This window comes from Acanthochromis polyacanthus, chromosome 12 (genome assembly GCF_021347895.1).
Source record: "Acanthochromis polyacanthus isolate Apoly-LR-REF ecotype Palm Island chromosome 12, KAUST_Apoly_ChrSc, whole genome shotgun sequence".
NCBI classification, from domain to species: Eukaryota; Metazoa; Chordata; class Actinopteri; family Pomacentridae; genus Acanthochromis; species Acanthochromis polyacanthus.
Window position 1 is genome coordinate 39,464,979 of NC_067124.1, and position 25,528 is coordinate 39,490,506.

Below are 25,528 nucleotides of genomic sequence, written 5' to 3' on the forward strand. Positions count from 1 at the left end.
CAATGATGTGCAGGTTTAATGTTGAATATAATCAGAGATCTGTCTTTCTGCAGATGTTAAACAGTGCCTGTTGTTGTTTCTGTTTCATTTAAAGCTCAGTTCCTGTCAGTTATTAAGCTCTCTGTCAGATGTAAAACTCTCTTTCTGTCTCTCAGATAAATGGAACTCCTCGGTCTGTTTCTGCGTCTCTCTGACAACCCTCTTTGTTTACCGGCTCTGTTTGGCAGCTTCTCGTTGGCGCTCGGTAAATATTTCTCTTCATCCTCCTCCTCCTCCTCCTCCGTCAGATGGATCAGACTCCTCCCCCAGACTCCCTCTCTGCCTCCCAGCCTCCTCTCAGTCATTCAGTCGTGGAGATGTGGAGAGTCTTTCTGTCCCTCTGTCTGTTCGTTCAGCCCAACTCAGCCGAGGAAGGTAAGAAAAACTCTTTTCTCTGTAGCTGTGTAAGGATTCACATCTGTTGCCCTGGTCCAGACCTGCTCCAGTCTGGATCGTAAAGGTCCAGACCTGCTGCTCTGGTCCAGACCTCATGTTCTGGTCCGGGTAAACCCTCCTGATGAGGCTCTGATCTGCAGCAGCTTTCAAATGCAGATTTATTGGAGAACATCAGACGGACTCTGAGGAACCAGGTGGGATCCGACAAAAGATTATGGAAATCAGGCAGAAGACAAATGAATGCTAAGTTGTTGGGACTCGCTGACCCTCTTTGAAGCCCCCCGTGTCACTGACAATCCCCCCCCAGGACGGACCGGACCACCGTTAAAGTGTTTAAAGTGTTTAAAGTCTCCACTACTGAGGATCTTTAACTGTTTAAATGCTGCAAAAAGCTTCATGAGTCTCACAAAGTGTGTGTGTGTGTGTGTGTGTGTGTGTGTGTGTGTGTGTGTGTGTGTGTGTGTGTGTGTGTGTGTGTGTGTGTGTGTGTGTGTGTGTGTGTGTGTGTGTGTGTGTGTGTGTGTCCATAAATGTCAGATCGGAGCTGAGGAGCTGCGATAATTAGATGACTCAAGCTGCCTTTACGAGTGTGTGTCTGTGTGTAGCTGCAGGAACGTGTGTGTGTGTGTCTAAGTTTGCTGCATGTTTCTGTAGATAAGTGTTTGTGTTTATTGGTATATATGTGTGTGTATTCTGTACATGTGTGCATTTGTGTGCGTATCTGCAAAAATGTGTATGTTTTTGTGTGTATCTCTATATAAAGTGTGTGTCAGTGTATATATATGTGTGTGTGTTTCTGTTTGTGTATCTGCGTATATGTGTGTTTTTGTGCATCGCTTTGTTAGATGTGTGTATCTGTGTATAATAAAAGTGTTTGTGGATATCTGTACGTGTGTGTGTGTATCTGCGAATGCATAGTTTATACAGAATACGTGTGTGTGTGTGTGTGTGTTTGTGTATTAGTGTGTATATCTACATATGTGTGTAAATGTGTCTGCGTATTTGTGTACAAGTGCATTTTTGTGTGTCTGTATATAAAGTGTGTTTCTGTACAAGTGTGTGTGTACGTTTGTGTATCTGTAGTTGTGCGTGTGTGCATCTGTTTACGTGTGTTTGTGTATTCTATATGCGAATTTGTGTGCATTTGTTTATATATGTGTGTGTAAGTGTGTGTTTGTGTATCACTATATTAGGTGTGTGTATTTGTATACAGTAAATGTGTGTATCCGTATATGTGTTTTTGTGTGTCTGTTTATGTGTGTTTGTATATAAAGTGTGTTTCTGTACATATGTTTGTGTATTTGTGAATATGTGCATCTGTTTGTGTGCATTCTATACATGTGTGTGTCTGTAAATAAGTGTGTGTGTGTGCTTCTGTAGATTCGTGTGTATAAGTGTGTTTTTGTGTGTCTCTTTGTGTGCGTATCTGTATATAAATAGGTGTGTGTGTTTATCTGAATATATACACACACATTTATGACAACGGCCTTTATGAGTGTGTGTATCTGAATATCTGTGTGTGTGTGTGCGCACCAGTGTGTATATATCTGTGTGTATTTGCGTGTTTTGTAGCTTCCGTGCTCCTCGTATTCAGGCTGTACACACAAAACACACACTACGGACTCTATAAACTCTACACACACTAACACACACTCTGTCGGTATGTGCAGCTCCTCCATTGCGTTTCTGTAACTTTAAAATCTGGTGTCGGTGAAGCTGCACCTGTTCAGATTCTTCTTCTGTGGTTTTACTGGAGGTGTGTGTGTGTGCGGACCGTGACAGATGGTCTGGACTGAGATGAGACGGAACGACAGAGAAGCTGCCGAGTTTCTGACTGCGTTTGCCTCTAATGCTGCATTAACCCGCTGGAAGCCGGTGGAGTGATGTCACGAGTGATGTCACGAGCGATGTCGTTCTGATCCACGTCTGAAACCTTCGCCGTCTGTCTGGATCCGCGGCTAACGGCCTTCTCCGTTCTCACGCCGTTGAAAGCTGCCATTCCTGCCTCTGAACCTCTAAATCTGCTGCCTGTCACGCAGACAAACGTTCTCGATGCGTCTCCGCCGCCGATCTGAGCTCAGGGTTGCGTGTTTGCGGTTGCAAGGACACACCTGATGCCCCTCCGGCTCTTCACGCATGAGCGCAGATGCGGCGATGCTCGACCCAACGTTTCCACAAATTACCCCGACGTCGTTAGAGGGATTTATGTCGTCGTGAACGGCTGCACAAAGCCAGACGCTGAACCGAATAACTTTAGTTCTGAGTAAATATTCCACCGGTTTATTTTCTGCAGACGTTCAAACTATAAAAAAAACAACATTCATTCCAGTTACACAGCAGATTATTTCCTCCTCGTTACGCTCCGTTTGCCTGACAGCTGCGGTTAGTTCTCAGGTTAATGTGCTGAATTAAAAACAACGTGATGATCTGATGAAACACTGAATGCTGTAAATAATAATCAGGCCCTTTCAGATGTCGGTTGGTTCCAAAAAAAAAAGCTGAACTTTTCCCTCTGAGTTTAAAGAGATTAAAATACAGCAAAATGTCTGAAGTACTGAATAGAAATGTGTGTTGTAGAGTTCAGAGCAGAGGTGTCAAACTCATTTTAGTTCAGGTTCCACATTCAGTGACCAGTAAAATCACAGCATAATGACCTATAAATAACCACAGAATATTACAAAAATGAGACAAAAAATGACTAAAAAATATGGCCAGATGACAAAAAATTACATAAATGAGACCAAAAATGACAAAGTGAGAAATAAGACAACACAAGCGAGACAAAAAGGAAGCACAAAAGGAGACAAATGACGCGAAACAAAACGGAAAATTAGACAAAAAACAATTACAAAGCGATCATAAAATGGACAAATGACAAAAACGTGACAAAAGCGAGACACAAAACAACAAAAAAATACAAGTGAGACAAAAAGAAAACATGAAACAACAAAAACGAGAAACAAAATGACAAAAACATGAGAAACAAAATGCCAGACAAAAAAACAACAAAAACAAGACAAAACATTACAAAACTGAGACGCAAAGTGACCAAAAATTAGACGAATGACACAAAACAACACAAAAGGGAGACAAAAAAATGACAGTGAGAAACAAAAACAAAAAAAGACAAACACAAGCTTGACGAAAAGGAAGCACAAAACACAAAAGGGAGACAAATAACACGAAACAAAACAAAAAAGATACAAGAAATTAGACAAAAAACAATTACAAAGCGATAATAAAATGGACAAATGACAAAAGCGAGACACAAAACAACAAAAAAAGACAACACAAGTGAGACAAAAAGGAAACACAAAACAACAAAAACAAGAAACAAAATGACAAAAACATGAGAAACAAAATGCCAGACAAAAAAACAACAAAAACAAGACAAAACATTACAAAACTGAGACGCAAAGTGACCAAAAATTAGACGAATGACACAAAACAACACAAAAGGGAGACAAAAAAATGACAAATGAGACCAAAAATGACAAAGTGAGAAACAAAAACAAAAAAAAGACAAACACAAGCTTGACAAAAAGGAAGCACAAAACACAAAAGGGAGACAAATAACACGAAACAAAACAAAAAAGATACAAGAAATTAGACAAAAAACAATTACAAAGCGATAATAAAATGGACAAATGACAAAAGCGAGACACAAAACAACAAAAAAAAGACAACACAAGTGAGACAAAAAGGAAACACAAAACAACAAAAACAAGAAACAAAATGACAAAAACATGAGAAACAAAATGCCAGACAAAAAAACAACAAAAACAAGACAAAACATTACAAAACTGAGACGCAAAGTGACCAAAAATTAGACGAATGACACAAAACAACACAAAAGGGAGACAAAAAAATGACAAATGAGACCAAAAATGACAAAGTGAGAAACAAAAACAAAAAAAAGACAAACACAAGCTTGACAAAAAGGAAGCACAAAACACAAAAGGGAGACAAATAACACGAAACAAAACAAAAAAGATACAAGAAATTAGACAAAAAACAATTACAAAGCGATAATAAAATGGACAAATGACAAAAGCGAGACACAAAACAACAAAAAAAAGACAACACAAGTGAGACAAAAAGGAAACACAAAACAACAAAAACAAGAAACAAAATGACAAAAACATGAGAAACAAAATGCCAGACAAAAAAACAACAAAAACAAGACAAAACATTACAAAACTGAGACGCAAAGTGACCAAAAATTAGACGAATGACACAAAACAACACAAAAGGGAGACAAAAAAATGACAAATGAGACCAAAAATGACAAAGTGAGAAACAAAAACAAAAAAAAGACAAACACAAGCTTGACAAAAAGGAAGCACAAAACACAAAAGGGAGACAAATAACACGAAACAAAACAAAAAAGATACAAGAAATTAGACAAAAAACAATTACAAAGCGATAATAAAATGGACAAATGACAAAAGCGAGACACAAAACAACAAAAAAAAGACAACACAAGTGAGACAAAAAGGAAACACAAAACAACAAAAACAAGAAACAAAATGACAAAAACATGAGAAACAAAATGCCAGACAAAAAAACAACAAAAACAAGACAAAACATTACAAAACTGAGACGCAAAGTGACCAAAAATTAGACGAATGACACAAAACAACACAAAAGGGAGACAAAAAAATGACAAATGAGACCAAAAATGACTAAGTGAGAAACAAAAACAAAAAAAAGACAAACACAAGCTTGACAAAAAGGAAGCACAAAACACAAAAGGGAGACAAATAACACGAAACAAAACAAAAAAGATACAAGAAATTAGACAAAAAACAATTACAAAGCGATAATAAAATGGACAAATGACAAAAGCGAGACACAAAACAACAAAAAAAAGACAACACAAGTGAGACAAAAAGGAAACACAAAACAACAAAACAAGAAACAAAATGACAAAAACATGAGAAACAAAATGTCAGACAAAAAAAAAACAAAAACAAGACAAAATATGACAAAACTGAGACACAAAATAACAACAAAAATTGACAAATGACCCACAACAAAAGTAAGACAAAAAATAGACAAACAACAAAAGTAAGACAAAAAACAAAAAAATTAGACAAAATTACAAAAAATTAGATACAAAACAACAAAAAAATCTAGTATTTTACTTTCTGATCCAAACAACTTGTCATGGTCTAGAAATGATTTTAAATTTATAGTTTTACTAATTTACAATCTGCAGTTAATGTCTTCTCTGTAATTTTTACACTTTTAGGGCCGGACTGGACCCTCTGGAGGACCACTTTTTGCTGCTGATTACATTCGCAGACAAAATTAAAAAAATAACGTAAAGAAAGCAGTGAGATCTTTGGATGGCGGTCAGATTGTCGCTGATTGAAACGCTTAAAAAAACAACTAAAATATGTGGTGCAGCAGCTGCAGACTGAAAACCGGTTTCTGTTTTTTTTTAAACTGATTTCTTTCTGCAACGAAATCTTCTTTTTCTGAGTCCCTCTTCTTTTCCCGCTCAACAAATTCTGTCAAATGAAGTTCATAAAGCCTTAAATCAGATTTTATGACGTTCTAGAAACAGCGTTAAGGTTTTCTTTTTGTCCTAAGCAGCAGAACCAGCTGCAATCTGATGAGTTTTAGTTAATTCGTCGCATTTCCATCGTGCAGCTTTAGTCTGTTTGGTGACCCTGGGATCGGTGCTACGACCCTCCAGATAAATCTGCTCAGAGCCGCTGACCTACATTTACTGACCGTAGACGAAACTCTGCTCAAATGTCGATGCTTCGGCATTAAAGGATCTGATAAAGGAGCCGTCAGGCTGCCACGCTTTGAGTCCGTTTTACTGCTGATGCACCTCGATTTTAAATTCCTCCTCATTGTTTTACTGCTGCTTCAAATCAAATCAAAGCAGAGGAGAAAGTGCAGGCGTCTCAGGCTCTTCTTGTCGCTTTCAGGTCATCGGGCCGCTGTCTGCCGCTCTGTCTGCTATTAATTAACAGATTAGCCTCCTGTGCTGCGATAAGCTGCTGCTTCAATTAACCAAAGTGTGATCAGAAAACAAACTGACTCAGCGGGAGTTCACAGACTCACTCAGAAGATTCCCGGATCAGTTCAACTTGTTTTTAAAAAAAATTCATCCTGTGTTTGTCGGATTTTTTCTCTGCATTCGTACGTTATTCAGTAAAAGCAGTATTTTAATAACTGTTCCAGTTGGACCATCACACCTGCTCAAGGCTTGTTGTAATATTGACATAAATGCAAAAAAAATCATTACAATCATTTATTTCTCATAGAGTATCTCATTTTAGATCAATTTTAACTAATTCTGGACGAGTTTTAAGTCATTTTGGACAGATTTGGGTCCTTTTGAGTCATTTGGGAGTTTTTTTGTTGCTTTTTGACCATTTTTGAGTCACTTTGGACAACTTTTAATAATTTTTAGAGAAGTTTCAAAGCATTCAAATGCTTTTTTAAATCTAATTTTGGATCGGTTTGGAGTAATTTTGGGTAGTTTCATGTTCTTCATTACAATTTTTGGGCCACGATGTAAACCAGGATTGTTCTTTTAGCCCAGTAACAACATTCTATATTCAGTTTGGATCTCTTTCAGACTGGTTTCACCTTCATACCTGCTCAATGCATGTTAAAATATTGGCCATAGATGCAAAACACGGACTTCCAATCATTTTTTTCCTCAAATTATGCCTCAAAAGGGCACCATAGGCTACATTTTAAAACAGTGTTTGGTGTCAGTCCCAAAAAAGTGGACATTTTTTGACTAAATTTGTTGTATCATAGAACTGGTTTGTGTTTTCTATCAGAGCAGCAGACGTAGAAATCAATAAAGCTGTAAAACTTCAGGACTCCAGCTACATTATCTCTCAGGTTACGAGTTGAAACGTCGATCCACAGACTCGTGAAGAAAAACTCGACACAACTTCAGAGCCTGTCCTCATAGAAAAATGACCACATAGTTCGTCTGTACACACCCGTATTACGACCGAGTGTTACGTTTTGACGTTAAGTGACCTCTAGCGGTTGAGTAAATATCGACGCTCCGGTGTCTCAGCTGAAACGTCACCATGAACAAACTTTTACCTAACACTATCCCTAACCATAACCATAACCATAACCCTAGACCTGTGTTGCGAAAGTGAGGGAAAAGTCGTTTCGCGAATTAAATCCCGTAATGCGTTCCTATCTCCCGTAGGGGCGCTAACGTAAATACGCACTCATGGGTCGTATTCCAGGGCATGTTACATACGACCTGTGTGGTCGTATGAGTTTGAGGACTTGTTGCAACTTCACCTTCTTTAAGAATATTATCTGATAAACTTCCATTATCTGTGAGCCCAGATGTTTGACTTCATGAATGCACAGACTGAAGATCAGTCCAACGTGAGGCTGTCCTGTGTGGAGGTTTTGGTGAGTTGATCCAGAATGACCTCCTGTATGTGCAGAATGCAGGACGCTGCATCGGTCCAACACTTCGCCGTGACCTGCTTTTATTTTTAGCTCCGGCATGTAGTTTTTAAGAGCTGCACGGTTTCTGCTCGGAGCTCGGTAACGACGTTCGTCCGCTTCTCCTACAATGAATCACACGTCTGCCGTTTGTGCAGCGAGCGGTTGCAGCCCGAGGCGGTCCGGCTTCATTCAGAGTCGTGACGGATGGCGTCATTCTGAGGAGGAGAGACCAACGAGTCGACGCGCTCCGATGCTGGAATGCAGTCGGTAGTTTAGAGTTTCACATTAAAGCTGCAGCTCTGCGGTCGCACTTTGGCACCGAGCGAAGCGACTGAGAGAAAGTTTCAGCGTCGAACAACAGAATGAGCTTTCAGAGGGCTCAGCTCAGATTTCCAGGGTGGAGACGGGATGAAAATATGTGAGCAGCAGGTTTCTGCTTTGATGGGAACTCGGCGTTTCTTCTCGTGTTTACAGGCGGCTTTCATGCAACTTTTACATTCTTCTGTCTGCGCTCGAATCCACATTTCCTCTTTGCACATTTGGTGTTTGAGACTCGACTGATGAGGATATTTCTGTCTCCAGACTTTTGGCAAACTCGGCTTTTATTGGGTCAGACGAGCTTCTGTCATCGTTGCTTCTGTCTTTCCAAATCCACGAACTTCTAGACCCAAAATAACACCAACTAAATGCCTTTAATGCAATCTTCAGGTCTTTTTATTAACTGTCTGAAACAAAAAACAGGGGGGACCATTAATGAACTGGTTTCACCGTTATACCTACTCAATGCATGTTAAAATATTGGACACATCTTTATATTTTTGTTCCCATAAAGTGTGACTGACTGCCACTACACACTATATTTTTATAGCTCCTATTGGTTCCATTCACAGAAATTAAAATCTGCCTTTTAGGGTGAAAAAGGTTTTACGGTTGGTGGAATATTGGAGTAGAAAAAAACGATTACAAACAAATTTGATAAAATGAAAAACTGCCACAAAAAGATGTAAAACTACCATGAAGAGATTTAAACTACCACAAAAAAATTCAAAATGTCCACAAAAAGATGCAAAACTACCATAAAAATATACAAAATCACCATGAAAAGATTTAAACTACCACAAAAAGATGCAGAATCACCACAAAAATATGCAGTACTACCACAAAAAGATGTAAAACTACCATGAAAACATACAAAATCACCATGAAAAGATTTAAACTACCACAAAAAGATCTAAAACTATCACAAAAAGATGCAGAATCACCACAAAAATATGCAATACTACCACAAAAACATGTAAAACTACTTTAAAAAGGTGTAAAATCACCACAAAAACATACAAAATCACCATGAAAAGATTTAAACTACCACAAAAAGATGTAAAACTACCATGAAAAAATGCAGAATCACATCAAAAATGTGAATCTACCACAAAAAGATGCAGAATCACCAGAAAAATATGCAAAGCTACCACAAAAACATTAAAATTACCACAAAAAGATCCTATACTACCACAAAAATACGTAAATCTACCACAAAAATATACAAAACTACTACAAAAAGGTGTAAAATCACCACAAAAAGATGCAAAATCACCATGAAAAGATGTGAAACTACAACAAAAATATATCAAACTACCACAAAAACTCATATTTTTATTGTAACTCACATTCAGTAAAGTTTTTGGTTGTTTTTGACACGTTTCAGAGCTTTTTTGACCATTTTCGAGTCACTCTGGACAACTTTTTTAATCATTCTAGACAAGTTTCAAAACATTTAAATAGTTTTTATTTTATTTCGGGCAGATTTCAGGTAATTTTGTGTCGCATTTTAGATCTAAATGGATTGGGATGGATTTATGTGCAGACAAAAGGATGCACAGTACCAAGAAACATTGGCAGGAAAAGCAAAAATCTTCTAGAAAGTCATCACCTGAACGCTTGTCCTGACCTGCAGAGAACCAACAACAGGATGCAGAGAGCAGCTCACTAAAGACACATTCAGTCAGGGTTTTATGAACTCATGAATGGAGGGTTTACTGCAGGAACGTGTTCTGGAGAATCTTTCATTCCGACCGCAGGAACAGTGCTGTAGAAAACCTTTCAGAGGCGTTTTCATGGGAGAAAAAACTTCCTAATCCAGGTTAGTTCAGTCACACTACACTGATATAAACCAGAGAACGGCATGTTTTCTCTGCAGCTGGAGTTTCTTCACCAACTACTGTCTGTTCTGCATCCAGCTTGTTAGAATCTAAAGGTTAAACTGAGACCCAGAGCAAAGATTAGCTGCTTAATGCTCAAGTTCCTGCAGTGAAAAGTCACTCATTCTCTCACCTTTAATCAAAACCATATGAGGAAAAATTAAAAATACTGTATTCAACATTGCAAAAGTAACTTTGAGCAAAAAATTACATGTAAAATGCATCTTAAAAGAGAAATTCCTACAGAAAAACCAGTCCAGCTTGTGAACATTTTTAGCTCCAGTTACACAGACGTGAACTAGTTTAAGAGCGTCAGGAATAACTGAATGATAATAATAATTACGTACTGTTCAGTTAGACAAGACTAGAAATTAGATTCTGTTCTCTATAGGACTGGACCCGAATATTCGTTCGCTACGACGGTATCCGGATATTAATTTTGGTATCCCAATATTCGGCCCGCCCCCATCCCCCCCCAGGTCGGATGTTATCGGGCAGAAAGAATAAGCAGCGTTACGGTCTTCCCTCCGCCTTCGGCCCACATCGGCTCATCCCGTCCTGTGATCACATAAACATATACACATGTCTGACATATACACACACAAGACCAGAGATCCCTGATTGCTCAGTTACGAACTGGAATTCTACCTCTGGCTTTAGAGACTAGAAGGTTCTCACAGACACCTGAGGAAGAGAGACTCTTTGGACTATGTAAACTGGGAGAAGCTGAGAGTGAATCTCATTTTTTGTTGTATTGTTCTTTTTATGAGGACCTCAGAAATGTGTTGTTCAGTGAAGTATCTGCTAAAAAGCCTGATTTGTTCTGGTGTAGTGACGATGACAAGATGAAATATTTGTTTACACATAATGTTTATAACCTGGCTGCATTTGTTTGTAAAGCCTGGAAGAGGCAGCAGACTTCTAAAATGAAATTCTAAAATGTGTTTATTCTACCTACTGCTGGGAACTGGCTTGGTGTGTATTTTGGTGTCTTATAAGCCCATGTTAGGGCAGGGCATACTGAATGTATGCAAGACACAATAATAAAAAATGCATTCATTCATTCATTCATATACACATATGTCTATGTGATCACTCCCTCCTCCCCCCAGACGAAAACATTCGGAGCTCGTCTCTTCCCTTCGCCTTTGGTCCACTTCGACTCATCTCGTCGTGTTCGGCTCATCTCAGCTCCTCCATTCCTGTTTCTTACCACCCTAATGTCCGGGTTGCTGCAGACTCTGACGTCACGCTTCACTTCGTTGCATAAACACAAGATGCTGAAGAACTCTGCTGTTTGGGAATTCTTCAGTTTAACTGAAGACAAAACGAAGGCAGTGTGTAAAATTTGCGTCTGGGAGACCAGACAAATGGATCTGAATATTCTCTGCCACCCCCCCACCCCGTCGGACGTTATGGGGCGGAACGAATATTCGGATATTCGTCTTTAATAGGGCCCGAATATCCGGAGACCAGAAACCACTATTCGGGCCAGCCCTAATTCTCTAAAAAAATCCAGATTTAAAGCTAAGCTGAACCTGGAGATGGTTTCTTCCTGTTTAACCACCAGACATGAGAATGGATCAATGTTTCTGAAGCTGATCAATAATCAGGCTGTGATGGGCTGTTTGTAGGAGATCTGAACCTCTCGTTTAGTCTTTTTGTCTCTTTATGGTCATTTTCTGTCATTTTAGGATGATTTGTTTCTTTTGACTGTTTTGTATGTTTTTAGCGTCTCAATGTGGTTGTTTAGTGTGTCTTTTTTGCCATTTTGTGTCTCTTTTTGGTTGTTTTGTGTCTTTTTGCGGACATTTTGTGTCTATTTCTGACTGTTTTGTGTCTTTTTATGATTATTTTGTGTTTCTTTATGGTCATTTTCTGTCATTTGTGTCTCTTGTGACTGTTTTGTGTGTTTCTGTGAGCGTTTGAAGTCTCATTGTGGTTGTTCTGCGTCTCTTTTTGATCATTTTGTGTCTCTTTCTGGTTGTTTTGTCTATCTTTGTGGGCATTTTGCATCTTTTTGTGGTCATTTTGTGTCTACTTCTGACTGTTTTGTGTCTTTTTAAGATTATTTTGTGTTTCTTTATGGTCATTTTCTGTCATTTTGTGGTTGATTTGTGTCTTTTGTGACTGTTTTGTGCGTTTCTGTGGGCATTTGAAGTCTCGGTGTGGTTGGTCTGCATCTCTTTCTGGCAATTTTGTGTCCCTTTGTGGTTGTTTTGTGTCTCTGTGATGATTTTGTTTTTATTTCTGACTGTTTTGTGTCTCTTTGTGGTCGGTTTGTGTGTTTTTGAGATTATTTAGTGTCTCTTTATGGTCATTTTCTGTCATTTTGTGGCGATTTATATCTCTACTGACTGTTCTAGGTGTCTATGTGGTTCTTTGTGTCTTTTTGTGATTATTTTGTGTCTCTTTGTGGTCGTTTTGTGTCTAGTTTTGAACGTTTTGTGTGTGTTTGTGGGCGTTTTGCATCTTTTTGTGGTCATTTTGTGCCTGATACCGGGTGTTTTGTGTCTCTATGGCTGTTTTGTGACTCTTTTTCATTGCACAGAGTAAAAGAACTACGGCAGATGTGCAGAAGCAGCAGAAAAGTGCATTATTTAGTGAACAGATGTACCAAGACACTAACGTATGAATAGACCAGCTGTGGATGGAATATATAAAAGGTCATATAGATGTACAGTCGGGATGAATAAAGCCCCAGACTGACATTAAGATAGAGGGAGATAAACGGTTCTCTGAGCGTTTCAAATCAACCCATTCTGCGCCATTTGAAAAACAAGCAGGTGAACGCTGTTTGTTCAGACGAGTCCAGACTGAGAGGAGGGAATGTTTGGAGGATGTTTGACTGATGACAGACTCGGATTACCCTCTGAATTATTCCCTAAATGTCAGAGCAGCAGCTCCGGAGCTCTTCATGTTGGCTTACCTGGACCTGTCGCTGCCTGCAGAGCCTCATTACAGACTCTGTCATCTCACCTGGCTCTCACCCTCAGCCCCTCCGTTTCTGCAGCTGCACTTTCCTTCGCAGACTTCCTGATAACCCCCTTCGACGTGTGCATGCTTATTTGTGGAATCGCGTTAATCCCCGGCTTCCTCCCGCCCGCCTCTGTCTCGGCAGATCACTCTCACGCTGCGGTTTCTGGTAATGACGGTCTGGTGGAGGCCTCGACCTTCGCTGGCTGTCTGTGGGTGGCAGCATCTGGAGCGGATAACGGATGGCTGGACGGATGAGCTAACGGGAGCCGAACGCTGCTCTGAGCGCCGCCGCAGGCTCTGAGGGAGGATATCTGTGTTACCTGCGAGCTCTGTGTGGTGTCGAGGCGTTTTACACTCTCTCTGCCGTGTTAATATTAACGCCGGGCTCTGTGCAGGGTGTCCGCTGCCTGGAAAGTGCTGTAAAGTGGCGTACATGTGCTGGCAGAGAGGCGTGACACGACGACAGCGCTACACTTAGCGGCGCAGAGTGTCGGCCACGCAGCAGAGCGGCAGAAATGGATGCAGAGCTGAGAGGGTCACTGAGCTGAGAGAACACTCCAGAATCAGGTCGCCTCGGCAGCACACAGCGTTTACACCCACAGAGAGGAAAAACACCGGCCCTCCTCCATCGTAATCCTCACTTTCTGCTTTGTTCTCCCCACGTCAGTCCACATAAAATCAATCTAATCTGATAAAAAAAAAAAAATCCCCCCTGACCTCAGAATCAGCTGATTTCAGATCGACATCATGCTGGGAATATTTTAGAGGGCATAGAGGTGGCTCCAGATTCATCGCTCTTTAATGGAGTTGTTCCACCATTTCTGAGCCTCAGAACTTCATCAGTCCAGCAGATAGAAACATGACAGTTTAGCAGGAAAAACTGCAACTAGAATGACTAAAAAGGCTGGAAAATTAGCACAAAAAGAGATGAAATCTCAAACGAAAGGGCCACAGTTACCACAAAGAAGCCAAAAATCAGCGCAAAAAGAGGTACATATATCACAAAGGGACACAGAATTTCCACTGAAAGATGCAAAATGACCTCAAAAGAAAAGCAAAGCCTCCACAAAAATGGTCCGAACTACCGCAACAAGGCATGCAATCAGCACAAATAGGTGAAAATACCACAGAAAGACACAAAATCTCCACTACAAAAATCAAACTTACCACAAAGAACCATCTGCTTCTTCATCTCCAGTAACCTTATCAATGATCAGAGTTCTACCTTCATACTGGGAACATTTCCAGAGTTCCATAGAGGTGGCTCCAGATTAATCACTTTTTAATTGACTTTTTCCATCATTTCTGAGCATAAAGTTATTGGAGACTAAGGATGAGATGGTTCTTTGTGGTAATTTAGATTTTTGTAGTGGATATTTTTTGTCTTTTTGTGATAGTTTGGACCCCATTTGTGGGGATTTTGTCTCTTTTTGTGGTTATTTTCCATTTTTTGTGCTGATTTTGCTTCTCTTTGTGGTCATTTTGAGCTTTTTGTGGTCATTTTGAATCTTTATGGTCGTTTTGGCCCAGTTTTTTTGGTGATTTAATCTCTTTTGTGATAACTTTCCAGCTTTTTAAAAATTATTTTAGTTGCAGTTTTTACCAGAACAACATATTTCTCCTCCTAAAAGTCATGGTTCTGTCTGCTGTACTGATGAAGTTCTGAGGCTCAGAAATGATGGAAAAAATCTATTAAAAAGTGATAAATCTGGAGCCACCTCTATGGACTTCAAGAACCTGAAGCTCAAAATTATTCACAGTATGAAGGTAGAACTCTGATCATGAATGAAATTACTGGAGATGGTTCTGGAACCAGGTGGTTCTTTGTGGTACTTTTACATCTCTTAGTGGAGATTTTGTATCTTTTTGTGACATATTAACCTGTTTTTGTGGTGTTTTTGATCCTTTTTGTGCTCATTTTGCTTCTCTTTGTGGTAATTTTGGCCTTTCTGTGGTTATTTTGGCGATTTGGTCTCTCTTTGTGCTTAATATGACATTTTGGGTCTTTTTGTGGTGATTTGGGGTCATTTTGTGTTGATTTTGTGTCTCTGTGGTAGTGTTGACCCTTTATTGGTGGCTTGGTCTCTTTGTGTGGTTAATTTCGTCTCTTTTTGTTGTAATTTTCCAGCTTTTTTAGTTATTTTAGTGGTAATTTTTACCAGAACTCCAACCTGGTTTTCTTACTAAAATGTCTTGTGTCTGTCTGCTGGACTGATGAAGTTTTCTTTCTTTTAGTCTGAATTTTGTGTCTTTTTGTGGTGTATTCACCTATTTTTGTGGTGATTTTGCTTCTGTTTGTTATAGTTTTGGCCCTTTTTGTGCTGATTTTGATCCTTTTTTGTGTCTTTTTGTGGTTATTTTTGCATTTTTTGTACTGATTTTGCTTCTGTTTGTGGTAGTTTTGACCCGTTTTCAGCTATTTGGTCTCTTTTTGCTGTAATTTTCCAGCTTTTTTGTTGTTTCAGTGGCAGTTTTTGACAGAACTCAAATGTGGTTTTCCTCCCTAAATGTCATGGTTCTATCTGCTGGACTGATGAAGTTCTGAGGCTCAGAAATGATGGGAAAAGTCCATTAAAAAGCGATAAATCTGGAGCCACCTCTATGGACTTCAAGGACCTGGAGCTCTAAAATATTCCCAGTATGAAGGTGGAACTCTGATCATGAAGAACCGGGTGTTTCTGGGCGTCCCGTTGGAGGTTCTGGTTGTTTTTTTACCGACCGTCTCCTCTCTGAGCTCCGATAGAAGCGTCCTCCAAACAAACAGCAGCTCTGCATCAATAATGGAGCTTCTGATTTGAGGCGGCTGTCGCTGTGGGATGAATAATACACAGATGACAGCGTGGAGAGTGGAGCCGTGCATTAACCGGCACTCAGCTCAGATTGCACACTCAGCACTTCTTTTAAAACTGTCCAGGACAAACTCTGAGAGTCCGACGGACCAATGGCAGCGCTGCTCCTACGGGTTAAATAAAGGAGCTTTTACTGTCCCCTCCTTTGTCCGGCTGCAGCACTGCCTCGGCCCGGCCTAATCCCTGAAAGGTGTGCAGCACTCAACGCTTATCTGAAGATGTCGCGGTGAATTATTCAACATGCTAATGTCACGCAACGAGACACGCATGAAGCCCCGTGAACAGCCTCCATGTAATCCTCATGTACAGGAGGCAGCATGAGGACCGCCGGGCCCCCGAGGCCCCGCGACAAGAAGCTAAATAGTGGAGGCATAAATATTAATGCCAGAATAGTCGTGGTGTTTTATTTATGCGTGGCGTTCCCTGGAGCGGACGGTTAATTGAATCCGAAACGACACGTGTGCAGCGTTTCTGCATTTCTGTTCTGATAGGAACACGAAGCTGCTTAATGAGGTCACGGAGCTTCACGAGTCTCTGCAGAACCTCAACTTGTTCTGATGTTGATGGAAGCTGATCGAAGCAGGAACGAGTTGTGCAGCAGGAACGTGAAGCTGCAACCAAACATGGAACCAAACGGGGAACCAAGCAGGGAACCAAGCGTGGAACCAAGCAGGGAACCAAACATGGAACCAAGCGTGGAACCAAACAGGGAACCAGCCATGGAACCAAACGAGGAACCAAGCGTGGAACCAAACAGGGAGCCAAACGTGGAACCAAGCATGGACCCAAACAGGGAGCCAAGTGTGGAACCAAGCGTGGAACCAAGCGTGGAGCCAAGCAGGGAACCAAACATGGAACCAAGCGTGGAACCAAGCGTGGAACCAAGCAGGGAACCAGCCATGGAACCAAACGAGGAACCAAGCTGGAACCAAACAGGGAGCCGAACACGGAACCAAGCGTGGAACCAAACAGGGAACCAAGCGTGGAACCAAGCGTGGAACCAAACGTGGAACCAAGCGTGGAGCCAAGCGTGGAGCCAAGCGTGGAACCAAGCGTGGAACCAAACATGGAGCCAAGCGTGGAACCAAGCAGGGAACCAGCCATGGAACCAAACGAGGAACCAAGCTGGAACCAAACGAGGAACCAAGCAGGGAACCAAGCGTGGAACCAAGCGTGGAACCAAGCGTGGAACCAGCCATGGAACCAAACGAGGAACCAAGCTGGAACCAAACGAGGAACCAAGCGTGGAACCAAACGAGGAACCAAGCGTGGAGCCAAGCAGGGAACCAGCCATGGAACCAAACGAGGAACCAAGCTGGAACCAAACAGGGAGCCAAACATGGAACCAAGCTGGAACCAAGCGTGGAACCAAGCAGGGAGCCAAACATGGAACCAAACAGGGAGCCAAGCGTGGAACCAAGCGTGGAGCCAAAGGAGGAACCAAGCAGGGAACCAAGCGTGGAACCAAGCGTGGAACCAAACAGGGAACCAGCCGTGGAACCAGCCATGGAACCAAACATGGTTCTACGCTGATGAACTATGTTTAGCTCCCAAAAAATTTTTTTTAATGTACTGTTCATGTAAAAGTGCCCCAAAGAAGCATCAAAAAAAGCTTCCTTTAGGCTCCATTAATGGAGCTGTAAAAATAGCAAAAATAGGTTCGTGAAAGAACCATCTTCAAAATAGTTCTTTGATCCCGTAAAGAACCAGGAAATTAAATAAATGATTAAAAAACAAGCACATAAGCAAAGATGTTCAGCGTGAGAAAGAAAAATACCAGCTTTAATGATGCGCAAATACGAAATCAGGAACCGTTAGAAGAAACGTAGAACCCTGAAATGTTGAATTAACTCATGGATTCAATCAAAAAACATAAAAACAATATTTTAGATTCTTGGTCAAACAGAACATGTTTCAAGATGCTCTGGATTCAGGAAACTGTTTTTTGATGTGTGATAGACTGAATGATTTATTAATTCAGAAAATAATCTGCAGAAAAATTCATGTTTAAAAGAGCTTGTTTGTTCGGGTTATGTCATGAAAGAATAAAGAACTTTTACTACTTCAAAGAACCTTCAGAAACATCCTCTAAATAAACAGTTCTTTATCACTGGTTAGCAAACCTTCTGAAGAAGAACTTTTAGTTCTGCGAAGAAAAGAAATAAAAATATCAGCTTTAAAGACATGCCAACAAAAAATCAGGTACCATTAAAGGGAACATAAAACCCTAAAACCTTTAATTAATTTGGGCATCCATTAAAAAAATATAAAAGCACTGAATGATCTGACAACTAGAAACACAAAATTTAACATTTTTAAGAAGGAAATACGTCTTTCAAAGCGGGTTTTAAAGACGTGTTTTCTTCTTAAAAATAACCAAAACACCAAAAATACTCCATTTATCAACCCACTAGCAGGTTTGAAAGTCATTTTCTTCTTAAAAATCACCAAAAATACCAAAAACACTCCATTTATCAGCGCACTGGTGGGTTTGAAAGACACGTTTTCTTTTTGAAAATCACTAAGGATCCCAAAAATGCTCCATTTATCGATAACTATCATTATTTTAAATAACCACATAGAGAAGCTTCCACTAAATAAACGGGTTATTTAGCTGCTGAAGGCTCTTTGAAGAAGCGTCTCAGAACTACATCAGAACCGTTGCTTGTGTGATCGCGGTGAAAGGCTCTAGACGTCCCGGTTTGGTGGATTTATTCCGCTGATCTGCTGATTCCAGACAGAACTATTTATTCTGAGGCCTGTGGCTGCTCTTAATCCTGAGCTGTCACACTCCATTTGTGTTCTCCGTACGCGTCGTATCGCTGCAGATCCTGGACCGGCTCCACGGAAAAATGTGTGAATTCACCGAGATTGACACGAAGACGAGCTGAAAACAGGGAGACAGACTGACGAGGAAGGAGGAGAGGCGGAGATGGTGAGGGTTTCCATCTGGAGATTAATCCTAAAAATCTGTTAACGGCAAACTATTAGTTTGATCCACTGAATTATGAGACGGAATATGAACGTCTCTGGTGGTGATATTCTCTTTGTCTGGCTGTCGGAGGAATCTTAGTTTGAAAAAATCATTTATGACCAATTTGTGTTCATACCAGCTGCCAGATGTGATGCTTCAAACGTTACGTATCCGTTAAAGGACGTTAACGGTTCTGTTCTGCAGGTTCATTTGACTCACCTGAGAGTAGTCTTGCTTTTTGTTCTCACAAATAGTAATTTTGGTGATTTTTTTTTTTAGAAGAAAACATGTCTTTAAAACCCACCAGCAGGTTGATCAATGGATTATTTTGGTGTTTTTTGGTATTTTTGGGGATTTTTAAGAAGAAAACATGTCTTTAAAACCCACCAGCAGGTTGATCAATGGATTATTTTGGTGTTTTTTGGTATTTTTGGGGATTTTTAAGAAGAAAACATGTCTTTAAAACCCACCAGCAGGTTGATCAATGGATTATTTTGGTGTTTTTTGGTATTTTTGGGGATTTTTAAGAAGAAAACATGTCTTTCAAACCCGTCAGCAGATCGATAAATGGAATGTTTTTGATGTTTTTTGATACTTACGGTGATTTTTAAAGACAAAATGTTTTTCAAACATACCAGCCAGCTGACAAATGGAGTATTTGTTGTGTTTTTTGATATTTTTGATGATTTTCAAGAAGGAAACACGTCTTTCAAACCAGTCAGTGGGTTGATAAATGGAGTATTTTTAGTGTTTTTTGGTATTTTTGGTGATTTTTAAGAAGAAAACATGTCTTTAAAACCTGCCAGCAGGTTGATAAATGGAATATTTTTGGTGTTTTTTGGTATTTTTGGTGATTTTTATGAAGAAAACATGTCTTTCAAACCCGTCAGTGGGTTGATAAATGGAGTTTTTTTGGTATTTTTCATGATTTTTGAGAAGAAAATGTGCCTTCACACCCAACAACGGAAATATTGCCGTTTTTTGTATTTTTGATTACTTTAAGAAGAAAACATGTCTTTCAAACTTGTTGGCGTGTTGATAAATGGAGTATTTTTGCCGTTTTTTGTATTTTGGTGATTTTTAAAGACAAAACATGTCTTTCAAATCCTCCAGCGGGTTAATACATGAAGTATTTTGGGTATTTTTGGTTCCACAGAGCTGCAGGACTTCAGATTGAAAAATAGACCACAGTGAATTTGATTTGATTGTTGCTCTTCTCCCTACTTTCCTGTCTGCCTCTCTAATAAACTGTCTAATAAAGCCCAAAATAATACATATATTTGACCCTAATCCTTTCAATTTAGCTGCTTCCTTCTGATTCTGTGACAAAAACTTCACGTCGACGAGGAGAGTTGTTTTTCTGAGGCGGATGTTCCCTCCTCCCACAATGCTCCCTGTCTCCGTTTGGCTAATTAGAGCTGATTTTTTTCCTCCATTAACTCCGTCTGTGAGCGAGTCCAGACCTGACTGTGACGTTTCGGTGCGACGGTAAACTCTCAGCAGAACCAGACAGCAGCAGCAGCAGCAGCCGCCGCCTCGGTCCTGGAATACTAATGGAACATTCAAGGGCTCTGGGTTTTGTGTGGGCAGCTGCCATGTGTCGGCACTCAGCGAGCGTCGCCCGTATGTGTGTGTGTTTGTGTGTCTGTAATTTCTTTGCCAGCTTGCTTTTTAAAGCACTTAAACCTGAAAGCAAATTATGGGAAAATACTCTCCAGCAGAGAGCCGCGGAGCTATTCTGGTGCTTTCAGAGGAAACCGACGTCTGCAACAAAAACAGGAACAAAACGCCAACAAGAGACTCCAAAGTAGGACGGCGTCAGCTCCAACCGCATGTGACAGTGACGGTTATGGCCTTTTAAAGCCGGAATGTTTGACCTTTAATCACGGAACCCCATCGGGTCAATCAGTTTAATTCTTTAAAACTCCTGAACTCGGTGCCAGAATGCATCAGCGCTCTGAATCCGTTACCGGCTTTGACAGATGCACACAGCTGGAGCCTCCGAGGCTTTGCTGGAGGAAAAATCAAAGACGAACCTGGACGGTCGATCGGAAAAGAAACTTCACAAAGTGCGACAAAACTTCAGAATCGGTCTGAGTCTTTCAGCTGATAATTACAAATTCAGTTTCACTCCTCTTTGTCAGAATGTTTCTGTAGTTAAACCACTGAGCAGCGATCAATACCAGTCTTCTGTCAGTAGGAAACCAGAGAAATGTTGTCTCCACAAACTATAGATATTTTAAAAAAACTCCAAAAATACCCAAAATACTCCATGTATCAGCCCATTGGTGGGTTTGAATGACATTTACTTCTTAAAAATCACCAAAAATATCAAAAAACACCAAAAATACTTAATTTATCAGCCAGCTGACAGTTTTTAAAGAGACATTTTCTTCTTAAATATTGCCAAAATACAACATAAATACATTTATCAACCCGTTGTTGGGTTTGAAAGACTTTTTTCTTCTTAATCACCAAAAACGCTCAATTTATCAACGCGCTGGCGGGTTTAAAAGACATTCTTTCTTTTTAAAAGTCACCAAAAAATATTCCATTTATCAGTCCGATGGCAGGTTTGAAAGACATATTTTGGTTTTAAAAATCACCAAAATACCAAAAAGCATCAAAAATACTCCCTTTATTAGAATATTTTTGGGTTCGAAAGACATTTTTTCTTAATAAAAATCACCAAAAATATCAAAAATACTTCATTTATCAGCCCACTGGTTGGTTTGAAAGACATGTTTTCTCTTTAAAAGTCACCCAAAAATCCAAAAAACACCAAAAACACTCCATTTATCAGCCCGCTGGTGAGTTTAAAAGACATGTTTTCTTTTTGAAAATCACCAAAAATACCAAAAAACACCAAACATACTCCATTTATCAACCCACTGGCAGGTTTAAAAGACGTTTTCTTTTCAAAAGTCACCAAAAATTCCGAAAAACACCCAAAATACTCAATTTATCAGCCTACTGGTTTGTTTAAAAGACATGTTTTCTTCTTAAAAATCACCAAAAATACCAACAAACACCAAACATACTCCATTTAACATCCTGCTGATGGTTTTGAAAGACATGTTTTCTTTTCAAAAGTCACCAAAGTACAAATAAACACCAAAAAATATTCTATTTATCAGCCCGTTGTTGGGTTTGAAAGGCATGTTTTCTTCTTTAAAATCACTAAAAAAAAAAAAAAAAATGCTCCATTTATCCAGTACTTCATATTCAGTTCATACTAAAAACGTTTTGCTGAGTTTTTTTCCTCCCTTTTGCTTTTTGTTTAAAAACTGCCAATAAACTTCTCCCCGATGTTTGTCCTCCGTCTGCTCCCGTCCTTTCAACACAGAATCAGTCATGACAGAAGAATGTTTGGTTTAATAAAATTATAAAATATTCTCATCATTCGCGTCTCTGGAGCTTCAAACCAAATGTTTCTGCAGTGATCAGCTCATGGAGGGAATGTAGATAGATCTAAAGTGAAAGCTGCACATGTTTTCTGTTATTTCATGCCTTATCTTTGTCCTCCTCCTCCCCAGTGATGCTGCTGGACACCACAGAGTCGACCTCGGAGCTGGGCTGGACCACCTATCCAGACACCGGGGTGAGTCCATGTGTTCTCCAGCTGTTCCATCTGGTTCCAGGTTCAGGGCTGTAATCACGTTGTCCGTTAGGCTTTTGTGGTTTCACGCTAATGAGGCATTAAACACTTTGGTATGTGGACGTGTTTCTGAAGCTGCTGCTGGGTTTTAAAGTTTTACTGTGATGAAGGCTCTGTGGAATTTTCATTTGGGCTTTAATGTGAGAAGAAAGTAAAAGAAGTGTTTGATTTGATTCAGTTTATGACTGTTGCTTTAACGTTTGTAGTGGTGTTTGTGTGATGGCCATTAAGATAAATGTCGATAAAAGATCATATTTGACTCAAAGGCTCAATAACTCAAGATTCTTCTAGTTTAGTAGACTTTGTGTTAATTTCTAAACTCTAGACTGAATTAATCTCATTTATCTTTCCGTTTTGGTTGACTTTTTTGACTCTTCGTGCATTTAAACCACTTTTGAAATCGTAGCCAAAGTGTGAAAATGATTTCTAATGCTCTTTTAGGAGTCTGTTTTCTTAGTTTCCTTCGAGTGCTATTTCAAAGCAACTAAAAAAATAAGGAAAGCTAATTTTACGTCCGTTTTAGATACTTGTTTGTTTTTGTCTAACGAATACAAATGAAAAAGTGAAAACTAAAAATTGACTTTGATTTATGTAGCTCTCATTTAAACCAGTGGCTGTGGGAAACGGTGTTCCACAAAGTTCCACCATGGGCCCATTTCTTTTCTCTGCTTTTATGATACAGTCGCATTGTTGTGTTCGACTTTATGCTGATGATGCTGTTGTTTACACCTTGAACTCTGATATACGAGTTCAGTTTAAACCTTCAAATCCACAAACTTTTACTGAATTAGAAAATACTATGAAGCGTTCTCACACTGTTCTGGATGTTTTTAATGCAGCGTTTTTTTGATGTCGAGATCTCAGGGAACAGAACATTCTTCATGAGACGTTCCTGTGATGTACAGTCTGCAATGTTCTGAGGATGTTTTGGGGACATTGTTGAGGGAATGTATTAGAAAAGGTTCTCCTATAAAATGTTCCATGATGTCAGAAGAAGAAAGTTCTCAAACCAACTTTCAGAAAAGGTTTTCCAGATGTTATCGAAGCCTTGGATGATTTTTAGAAAATGTACCTGTAATGTGGAACATTCTGGCTGAAATGTTCTGAGGCTGTTCTGGAGATGTTGTTGGGGGAACTCATTAGATAATGTGTTAAATGTTCCACAGTTTTACATGATAATGTAGGAAAAACATTCTCAGTTTGAAGGACATTAGAGTCCTATAACAAAAAACATTTTTAGAACATTTTCAGTCATTCTACGCTTAAGGAGAACGTTCTGCTGTCAGGGGTGTGGTGAACCCAGGTGCAGACATAGTTGACAGACAGCCTAGTTTTATGGAAAAAAGGTTTATTTAAGCAAAACAACTACTAACTGAAAACAAGACTGACGTAGCTTCAACAAACTAAACAGCGGCAAACAACAGGACGAAGGAAAAGTACTCACACTCAAGAAACTATGGCAGATGGCGAACAAACAAACTGAAGACCAAACAAAAATCACTGAGTCCAAAAGTGCGAATCCATAAACGGGGGACGCAGAGTAATCCTGTGAGCAAATGTAGTCCAGTGGTAAGGAGGGAACGGCGCCGGAAACAAAGTGAGTCCAAGACGATGAGCCAGCGACAACTGAGAGAAATGGCAGGGCTTAAATACAGAGGGAGGACCAGGTGAAATGAGTCTGAGCTGATTGCATCAGGTGACAACAATCAGGGACCAGGTGCAGAGTAAGCAGGGAGCAGCAGACAGAGGGAGACAGAGAGACCAGACAACACAGGAGGAAAAAACAGGAAAAGGTACCAAAAGGCAGTAACAGATGCTGAATCCTGACATCTGGTAACTAAAAGAAAATTTGCTGCTGAAACCATTAGTACAGCTTTTGCTAGAACTTTTTAAGAACAAAGATTTAATGTTTTATTCTTATGAGTCATTTAATTGGTTGCAGATTCACACGTTCTTTTAAACTCCCTCCTGTTTGAAGGAGTTCCTGAAGATCTTTAGATCCACTCAGATGTGGAACTTTCCTTTTCCTTTTTCTCTAGAACTTTAAAGAAGCCGAACAGAACTCATTTTAATACAAAGCTGCGATAATCCTCCTGATTCTCAGATCTGTCGCCTCCTTTCACGGCTTCGAGTCATTTTATTTCTCATCTCGGAGCTCAGGATTCTGAGCTGCGTTTACTTTCAAGTTTTCCTTCATTAGTGCTTCAGATACGGAGCTGCTTCAGATGCTGATGTGTTTAAAGTGTTCTGGGTCTTTGTGGATGATTTTTCTCTGAGGTTCAGAGGTCTGAGGGAGTCTGTGTCATCTGAAAAGTTTCTTGTATAATGTGGTGTTTACCTTGAAAATGAGATGCTGTATCTCAGAGGATCCTCAGTAAATTTATCAGCTGACACGTCTTCATGCCCTTGAAAAGACGGAGAATTCATCAAAACGACAAGTCAGGTAAAAAACAAGACAAAATATTATGAAAGTGAGACACAAAACTTTAAAAGCGAGAAACAAAATGACCAAAGAAATGGACAAACGACAAAAGGGAGACAAAAACGAGACAAAATGCCAAAAACATGAGACAATAATGAGACACAAAATGAGCAAAGAACAATAAGCAGTATAGTATTCAGTCCCTCCAGGATTTCGCGGGCGTTTTTCGCTTGCGGCTGAAAATTCCTGAATTCGCGGCAGCTTTTATAAAAAATTGCGATAAAAGTTGCGATGTTTTAAGCTTATTTGTTGTGATAAAATTGCGGGAGACAAGTGACAATTGCTAAAAAGATGCATTTTTTCCAGCTTGTAGAACATGTTTCAACACTGTAATTGACAATATTTATCCCGAAATTAATTATTTAACGTTCCAACCCATTTCCACAAAAGCTGGCACACCGTGGTGGGAAATTAGCAGCAGCCAGATACTGGTTTAACATGACGTGACTTAACTATGTAGCGGGCGACAGGAATTGATGGGACTCAGAAACACCCCCA

General features: G+C 39.8%; 1 protein-coding gene across 1 annotated transcript in view; it reads left to right on the forward strand.

The window, feature by feature from the left end:
• The first annotated feature begins 278 nt into the window (after positions 1-278).
• The window catches only part of ephb6 (eph receptor B6), a 76,520-nt gene continuing 51,270 nt past the window's right edge, over positions 279-25,528 (forward strand). Inside the window, 2 exon segments of the mRNA XM_051956704.1 lie at positions 279-414; positions 22,427-22,491. Coding sequence (XP_051812664.1) covers positions 288-414; positions 22,427-22,491 — 192 coding nt within the window. The 5' untranslated portion in view covers positions 279-287.